Below are 10010 nucleotides of genomic sequence, written 5' to 3' on the forward strand. Positions count from 1 at the left end.
TAAGCCTCAGAGGCATGATTTTTCCCTTAACGTTTTTTTTTAAAAGATGAAATAATACTGGCAAATGCAAAAAGCAGTAATTTATTCTTGCCATTCGTCTCTTCAGAACTCCTCCTCCTCCTCCAAGAAGAAAAAGATAAGAGGGCTAACAATATGAAAAAACAGCTGAAATGTATAATTTTGATGGCAGGATGGAAAATCTATAAGCATCGACTTACCTTGCAAATGTTCCACTCAAGCTGGTAGATCTTTTGCATTAAAAATCCTTAGTGGCAGGATGAAAGAGCTGCACAACTGAATATTATGTGTAGTTTCAGTCTCAGCTTTTCTAGATATTGGCATCTATAAACACACACCTTTTTTTCCAGTAATGAAAAAGTGACAATCAGATCAGGATGCCCAAGATAATTTCCATTGCTGACAAAGAAATGTAGTAGGCTCCAAATGCTGAACTATAAGCCGGTCTGTACAAGCCTTTAATATGAAATGGATTCTTAAGGCTTGTAATTCTCCCTCATGAATCAGTAGGAACCTAAGAGTAGACAACTTGGCAAAGCAGTCATTTGACTGTACCAGCATATGCTCAGATTGATATTTAGGGCATGATGAGGTATATAAACAGCAATCTGGGCCATGTGTCAGAACAAATAACCAGTGTACCATACCAGCAGAAGATTAGATACTAGAGTCATCTCAGTTTGCCACACAATCAAGGTTAGTCTCTGCATGCACAGAAACAAAAGTAATCTTAAGTTTGGATTTGGTGGACTCAATAGGAAATCTGCAGCCGATTGTTCCTTCTTGCAAAAATATGCAAATACCAACCAGTAATTATTGATACGTTTGTTACGCTTTAACGTTATTACAAAATAGTACTGAAATCACTAAGTTATAAATTTGCAATAAAAATTAAAAATACACTTACATATTAAAATAAAACAAATTATCAATAACTTGTCCTGTTATTGATTTGTTTTAAGATTATTTGTTCTATCTCTTAAAATAAAATGTTTAATTGGAGATTTTATCACTTCAAATAGCCTCTTTTCCAAATCAAGTGATTTAAAATTTTGATTTAAAAATACACAGAACCAAACAAATTATCCAGTTCACATTGCATAGCTAAGGTAAGTTGTGCTTTGAAATAGAATTAAAAATAATTACTTGTTCTTCCCTAGTTCAAGACTCATGGATGCATTATCTTCACCAATGGCATACATTTCTATCCGAACCGATTTTCGCAAGAGAATCTATTAGCATTTGCCTGGAACATGCAACTTGAATAGACATACCTAAAGGACTTGCAAACCTACTTTAACATTACAGTTCCCAAAAAGAAAAAGTTGTTTGGAGGTAACCAGCCCTCAGATAAGCCATGGCTCTATGCATTAAGCTTTGTTGGTTTATTATCAGTGGCAGATCTTGTTAGGAAAAAGAAGGCACAGGAGTTTCAAAAGGCCCCATACTTAATATGTACAAATAAATAATAATCTGAAGTTACTGAAGGGGCCCATCTATTTCAGGAGTGACTTCTTGTGAAGGCTTCTCAACTGATGTGGTTATTGCTTCTATTGTAAGGGGGCCGGGATAGGTTTGTGCTGTGTAATGCATTGTTGTTGTTAGATTGACATTGTTACCATGGTCACTTTGAGAGCTAAACGTGGGGCAGGATCTAGTCCTTGCATAGTTTTGCTGAGCAACTTTGTTACACACTACTGCGCTCACAGTGCTGACAGGAGCATCTTCCCACAGCTGCCTTTGCTGCTTCTTTTCTTTATACTTAATGGTGTACCAGGCAAGGAAAATGAATAGGAAGCCAAAAAATTTGAGACCAGCTGCCAGACCAAAGTACACAAAACGAAATGACGTCACATCATATTCCCAACATGAGCCTTGCACACCACATTCCTGTTGCCACAGCATGCAGGTAGTATCAATGACGGCACCAAAATAAATTGGGGTAGGAATGTATGCTGTAATAAAAAGGGAAAGTGAAATCAATCAACTATATCAAAACAGTGATTGAGTATTTTTTGAGAAAGTACATAGCAAAGCCAAACCTATAATATTTCTATTTTTAAGCAATTTTGGCTAGGATATATATCACATTACATACAAACAGAATGAGACAGAATTCTCATAAGATGCTGATAAACTACTTGATTTAGAAGTGATGAGAATATTAAATTTTAACTCTTTCCATTAGTACATTTTTATTTGTTTTGAATTATATCCAATGGAGTGCTAGATACATCTCATACGACAGACAATTGTTGAATTTTTAAGAATTCTGTGAACTGGTTAAGAGAAGAGCAGAGCCATGGTGCTTGTGCGCTGATCAACTGTTTGGAGACTCACTGAGTTGCACAGCAAAGCAATGGAGCCAGCAAAACTAGCTGTTATCACCACAACATTAGACATACAGTAACTCATATAAATCTAAATGAGTACTACCTCATGGAGCTCAATCCAATACTAACACTCTTAAAATATTAGAATTTCAAATGTTAAAATAACTTTAAAGTATTAAAATATTAATAATACATTTTAAGTCAAATTTAATAGTTAAAGTTTTAGAGAATACCGAGGTAAACTGGTTGGTCATTTTCTATAAATCCAGAATAAGGCCCTACTTCAGGTTACTGGAAGTTTATTCCAAACAACAGCTACTAAATTACCTCAGCACTTAGTAGCTGTGCTTGATTTCATAGTGAGTACTATTGCTAGTATTCCCACCAACTTTGTGCCTGACCCTGACCCTGACCCTTTTATATAACCACATATTCAATTTTAGCTAACCGTAGCATTTGGTGCATAGATTCTGTTATAAACAAATCAAATTTAAAGTTAACAAAAGTGTTATCAAGAACACATGAGAATTCATGGTTACGCTAAAATGAAAGTGAACATTTATGAAGTTCTCCCCATGATTACAGTAGAGAAATAGGGGAGGGGGAATGGCAATGTAGGCTTAAACCAGATCAGCAAGAGTGGATAACTGATACATCCACCCCAGACACTGTAGAAGTACAAGGGTGTGTGTGTGTGTGTTTAAAAAAACCTGAGAAGCAAAAGAAACCTCCAATAAAAAGCCTCTTTTAATTAAGACCCCATCAAAAGTGTCAGATCATATGCAGGGAAACTTTTTTTTAAGTGCTATTTTCAGTTGCCTTGACAATTTCTCTACCAATTCACATAATATTTCAATATAGTCAATTGAAGCACTAAATCTGCCTGTGCACTTACCAAGAGTTCTTAATAAAACAAATTGCATGCCAAGGGCAAAAGGCCTCTCACCATTTTCCACAGACCTAAAAAAAGATACAGTATATTTTAAATTCTTGAACTGGGAAAATGGTAGGTATGACTACTTAACTGTTGCTATAACTCTTCTCCTTACCCATATCCCAGGACAATGACCCAATGCTAGCCACCAACCACACAGGAGACAGGTGTTCAATAGAATCAAATTCAGAAATTCAGAGAAACAAAAACTTTATCCAGGAAGCAAAGTGAGAAAATTTCCTTACATTTCTGATGACAAATAGATTCAGTCAAAATCTAGATTGACAAATAGATTTATTTTCTAAGTAAATTGTCTTCCCATTCTTCCTAGCATCCTGTAACCTAACCAATAATAAATACCCTTCCAGACATAAGTTACCCTCTCTGACTTCTACAATTATAAAACATGTTGATTCATATATTATGTATCATCAATTCAACAAAATGAAAAGATGAGTGAAATCAAATTTTGTAAATCCATCTATTTCTAGAAATAACTTAATTCATCATCAGAAAAGTAAAGGTGAATTATGTTTTGTGGAAGATGACAAGAGAAATTGAGTTATAATAAAGAATGCTATCCTAGTAGACAGAAATGATCCAGGCAATTTCTCACCTGAGAGTTACTATGATTGCTGATGGTTGGGCACATGCTGTGATAAGTGTTACTATGAAGAGAAAAATGAGGAAAGGGATGAGTGTGTTGCAGGTTCTATCACACTTTCCTGATACAGCATAGCCGTTCTCATTGAGATATGTTTTGACGATCACCACTCTTAGCTGGCTACGCTGTCCAACTGTGGGTGGTGTGATAACTTGTCGGCTTTGGACACAGGCACAATCTGTATAATTTCTTATCTGTAAAAGATTTAAAAAGTGTAAAAAAAATCATGATTCCTTATTTGTATCTTTATCAAGAATATTTGCATCTGGTACATGTGTTTCAACTTATTTATGGCTCTAAGTAAAGCACAATACTGCCAGGAAAATTACAACAGATAAGAAGTACTCTTCATCTGAAGGCAGAATTTTATAGAGAAAAAATTGTAACAGTACTTCAAAATAACTGAACTGAATGTTTTAAAGGGAAGATTTAAGAAAGGCCTTCCTGGTCATAAAGTTAATAGTGTTTTTTTGCAAATAGCAACCTAAAAAGTGCAAAATTTTAAAAAGCATTCATTACCTAGTCTTAAGAAGTTCACAGAAACAAGGAAAAAGCATACATTAAAGGAGAACACAGTATCAAAATTCTATGTCTAACAGTCCTGAGTTGGCTTTAGGCTAAGGCCAAACAGGTAAAACCAAAGGCACCAAAGGTTAGGGGCACCAACACTTTCCCTCCTTCTGAATCATTGTAAAAATACAAATCTTTGCATTAGTGGAGAGGTGGCATTGGCTAGAGGTGGCACAGACTGCCAATGTGGCCTAGGGGTACCAGTCCATACACCGAAATGCTTAGAGAAATAATTAGGCTTTAAATATTTATAAAAAGCAAGGAGGAACGGGGAATTTTATACCTCCACAAACAAAATCTCTACAGAATGGGCAACTCCCAAGAAGATTTGTACTCCATTTACTTCATGCAGGAGAGGGATCATCCATAATTATAGATAAAAGAGTTACAGAAAACTTGATGAAATATTTCCATTCCTTCAAAAGGAAAAACTGTTGGTTTTAATAATTTAATTAGAAAATCTTCTGATTCTAGCAGGCAATCTGCTGAACATGCTGACCATAGTAGCATTCATATTATTTATTAAATTTATTTGCCACCCATCTTGTTTCAAAGTGACTATGGGCGACTTACAGCACTAAAAGCATTAAAACTGTTAAGACAAATATTTCTAAAATGATAAAAATGGAGTTACAACCAAAAATAAAATTATAGTTAAGAGATGGGGAGGGAGGGAGCAGGAGGAGCAAGGGTGTGAGGTGGGATTATCTCTTAATTCATCAACCACCTCCAGTGTGATGCTCACCTGTTGGGGCCCCAAGCCATCTGGCAGAGCCAGGTCTTCAGGTCTTTATGGAAGGTCAGAAAGAGGGTACCTATCTCACCTCACAGGATAAGATGTTCTAAAGGACAAAAGCCACGGCAGAGAAGGCCCTTCTACAGGACCCTGCCAGCTGAAATTCCTTGATTGACAGGGCCCACAGCATTCCTGCTGTGCCAGTGCAGTATTGAAATTGCCATTTTATCGAACTATGCAAAAATAACCTCCACAGTTATGTTTATCGCGCGTGAACAGAAGACAAGGAGAACCTAGGGATATTTGCAAGCCTTTCTAATTTTGAGGAGGGGACTTTTTATGACAAGAAGTTTCCAATAGCACATGCTCTCTGAAATCTTATCACACAAGAAAAAACTTTGACTACATAATCCATAGGAAGGTGGCATGCTTGGGGCATATAAGAATTTTTTGTGGGATTTGCAAGGGACTGATCAATAGGGGATGACTATTGAATGACTATGACATTCAGGCCCTATATATACAACATCTTTGCCCCATAACTGAACTCAGTGATCATCTTCTTGCAGTCTGGGCATGTACTCACAGCCAATGAAATTATAATGCATTTTAATAAAGTCAACTAAGGTTATATGTGCCTGTGGGTTTTTGCCTTACCAGGAAACCATAAAAATGGTGAATGTATACTGTGCTCAAATTTATATCCTGAGATCTACGTCTCAGACCAAAAGACAGTAGAGGATGATCTAACAGTAGGAGTAGCTGCATAAAAATTCTTGCACATGCCTCTGTCAGAAACAGATAAATAAATAAAAACATCTAACAGCTGCAAATCACTATTGTATAACAATTATTTTGGCTACCCCACATATATGAATGCTTCATAATCTTTGATGCGTAAGATTTTTTTTATATGCAGAACAGGCATTTTACTATAATGTTACTGTCTAGAGTCTAGACTATTAAGAAAACAACTTTGTGATCTACAATACTGAAAATAGAAGTTATCTTTGGTGCATACGTTGCTTTTCTAACAGCAACAAAAGTTACCACTTTGATTGCTTGTAGACATACTCACTCCTGTGCTATAATTTCCACTGCTAATGCAACCAGCAAGACAAGGGTTAAAATATGTGATCCCATCTGATCCACACACAGGTTTGTATTCATGGATTTTGCAGCCACAATTAACATTACAGCTTCCAGTCAGATTCCTATGTGCCATGGTGAGAGTAGGTCTAAAAAAAGGATGGGGGGGGGGGATAGGTTATAATACCTATTCATTGCAGAAGAATCTTATATTTCCCAAAATCATATACTTTTAAAGATACAAATCAAGCTATACTTTTTAGGCAGACAGATCCACTAAGATGTGATGCTAGAGAAACACCAGCGCTTCTTGCATTAAGTCCCCAAAGCATCATTTCTGCAGCTCCTAAAATTCTATCTAACCACATTATAAATTTTAGTTTTCTAATATTGTAAAGTAGGAAATATATAAAAACTATAATGTTAGCCTAGATAGGTTAAGCAATCCTTTTAAAAGAGAATCAGCCTGGTGGGGTGGTAAAGGCATTGGCCTAGAAGCCAGAGACTGTGAGTTCTAGTCCTGTCTTAGGCATGAAAAACTGGCTAGGTTACTTTGGGCTAGTCATCCTCTTTAACTTCCAATTCACCTCAGTTGTTACTGTGGGAAAATAGAAGGGAGTATTAATAAGTTTGTCACCTTGAGTTGTATATGAAAAAAAGGGATAGGATAAAAGCCTTTAAAAGGGGAGACACCCTAATCTCTTTTAAAAATCCTGACTCCTTCTGTGTATGATGCCTCCTAATCACGTGGACTCTTCATTTCACCCATTAAAGCCCTGTCCTTTCACTGACCATTAAATTCAACCCTGATCACCATGATTTCACAGCCCTCCACTAAATACATACATAGACATATGTAAAGTCTAGACATATTGTCTGCTGATTATTGGAAGATCTCTATCATGCCTTTACATTTTATTTTTATACACTGTATGAATACTGGCATTTTATTAAAAAATAATGGATTACTTTATATCTACAACTTGATGGCTACAGCTATTTTGAATTATAATTCTCATCATCTTCAGCCAGCACAATCCCAACACAGTTGAAGAACTAGTTGAGGGAAGTTATCAATATGTCAAAACTTTTCTAAGCCCACTGCATGTTTCAGAATTCCCAAGATACTGCGTCCATCAAAGCCAGAATGCGCTCAGCCTTAGATCCACGGGGGAGCACTGGAACCAGCAAAAAGCTACCCCATTGTCTCTGTCCTGCCCCCTGTGGGTGTGTGCACAGGAGACGGCCAGTGCCGGCGTCCTGGGTGAAGTCAGCTTGTGGGGAAAGACAGCCAGTAGGAATGCCGGACTCTGCTTGCGCATGCGCCCAGGGGGAAGAGCAGGGCTGCCCCGTGGAGCGCATTCTGGCTTTGATGGACACAACTAGGTAGTACATAGATCAGCGCCACCACCCCTCCCACCAGCACCTCCAGCCTCGCAGCGAGGCTTTCCTTTCACCGGGACAGCCCACCCACCCACACGGGATAGCAAGACCAGCGGCAACATGGCAGCGCTGGCAATCTCTCCCCCTCCCATCACCCCTTCCTGAGCGTGGAGGAAGGAAAGAGATGAGAAGGAGAGAAGGAAGGAAGAAAGTGTAGTGGAGAGGGGAGTTGGGGGAGATCGGCGTTGGCTGGGAGGCTTTGCTGGAGCTCTGCAGTGATTCACTTAACAATGTAGTGATTCACTTAACAAAAGTCATAAAATGAGGCAAAACTCACTTAACAAATGTTTCACTTAGCAACATAAATTTTGGGCTCAATTGTGGTCGTAAGTCAAGGACTACTTGTATATAATGGAAGAATGAGTAGGCTGAGAGGAGGACAAATACCAATAGCACTGTGGTCAGATGGAGTTGAGATCTTTATAAAGAGATAAATTTAAAGCACAAAAGTAGTTAATAATGAACTGAAGAGATACAGTGAATGGCATGGATAGAAATCTGTCTTAGCTATGTTTCTTTTCTTTGATTTAGCTCAATATGTTTAATATTTTGTTTTGTTTTTTCTTCTTATCCATGTTCTACATAATACTGCTTATCCCCAAAACATGTATATATGCATAAATTTCAAGCACATCAACAAATATGCAAACAAGCCTAAACTTTCAAGTAGGTTTCTTATTGTTGTAGATACGAGCAAGACACACTTCACTTTCCTCTAAAATGCAATCTATTTTGTGTCTTAAAATGAACCATTATTTGTAGCTACTCTTCCATTATAAACACGTGGTAATTTTATATATATTCACTATTTTTTTAAATTTTAGTTTAGGGAAATAGTTTTGAATGAAGAATTCTTAGCCATGTACTCAATAATTAAGGTTAATTATTAGTAAATATAAGCCCCAACAGGTGAACTATAGTAATTAGGGCAAAAAAACCCAAATCTCTTTACTAAAGAGTATAGAGCCAAATTAAACAACCAACAGATGCAAAACTGAGAAATACCGTATGTAAAATTTGAAATAAAATTTTAGAAATGAATTTCTTATAGCTACAGTTTGTATATGCTCTCTTATATAAGCTATAGTATTATATAACTTATTTTTGCCTAAGTAAATGAATGACAGCAATGAACCAATTGTGGCTGATTTTCAGAGGGTAAGCTGATTAGTGTCAAAGCTCTTTTATCTTTCTTGCCCTGGACAAAATTGGGCCTTGGTCATTCATCCAAACATCTACATTCACTTAGTTAGAATGGCTAAATGAGCTCATAAATTTATGTTCTGAAGATGTAGTTCCTCATCACCAATTTAAAGTTCTTGGGCCAATGGTCATTATCATAATTTGCAATATTAACTCTATATTATGGAAATAAATATTTATGTTGTATAAGAATGTAATAGGTGTGTGTATGTGTGTGTGTGAGGGAGAGGGAGAGAGAGAAATTCTGATTCATCCAACCAAATGTCAAAATCTGTTCTAAAAATACTCAGATTGGAGAGAAAATAGAATACTGAAAGCACTAAAGATCCTTCAAAATCCATGTCTTTGTGTTTTCCTGTTTTAGGAAACTTTCCAAGGTCAAGCTTGGAAATGTCCTAATATCAGATTTCTTCCATTAAAATTAATTTATCTCACATTTAGAAGAGCATAACCCCAAAAATACTATGATCCCCAAAACAATATCCCATGAATGATGAAAATGACCCTTAATATATGATATGTGTGTATCTAAAAACACTGTGTATTTTTCAGATTAGGTTCTTTGCATTTTCTGTATAATACTCATCAGAGATTGTTTATTTGAACACAGCAGACAAATTGTTATTTCTTGTAGTGTATTTCAATCCATGATTACACAATATATTTCTTTGGTTCTTACTTATTAAGACACTTTTAAATTATTTAATATACTTATGAAAAAGATACTGCTTTTTATACTGCCAAAAGGCTGGCTTTGATGCAAAGCATAAATTATTTAAAGAGCTGAAAATATTTACCCTGTTGTATATGGTATATTTATACCTCCTAGATTAATACTTTCACATCCAACTATGAAGAGCGTTGAAAAGCATAACAGAGATACTCCACTGCAAATCATTGCTAGTTTTGCAGATTCTCTTGCACCAAGTTTCAGTTTTTTTATAATGTAACCTCCTAGGACAATACCAACACCAGCACTTGGAACAATAATCACACCTGGTTAAAAAGAAAAAAGAAAAG

General features: G+C 36.3%; 1 protein-coding gene across 1 annotated transcript; it reads right to left on the minus strand.

Moving 5' to 3' along the window:
• Positions 1–1497: 1497 nt before the first annotated feature.
• Positions 1498–9987, minus strand: SLCO5A1 (solute carrier organic anion transporter family member 5A1; the record flags this gene model as incomplete). The annotated part of the gene is made up of 5 exons (XM_015819394.1): positions 1498–1973; positions 3247–3311; positions 3902–4143; positions 6334–6493; positions 9788–9987. Coding segments are annotated over 5 exons (1143 nt in total), but the record flags the coding sequence as incomplete, so codon positions are not given.
• Between the last annotated feature and the right edge of the window lie 23 nt (positions 9988–10010).

Source organism: Protobothrops mucrosquamatus, unplaced genomic scaffold (genome assembly GCF_001527695.2).
Source record: "Protobothrops mucrosquamatus isolate PMUCROS unplaced genomic scaffold, P.Mucros_1.0 scaffold912, whole genome shotgun sequence".
NCBI classification, from domain to species: domain Eukaryota; kingdom Metazoa; phylum Chordata; class Lepidosauria; order Squamata; family Viperidae; genus Protobothrops; species Protobothrops mucrosquamatus.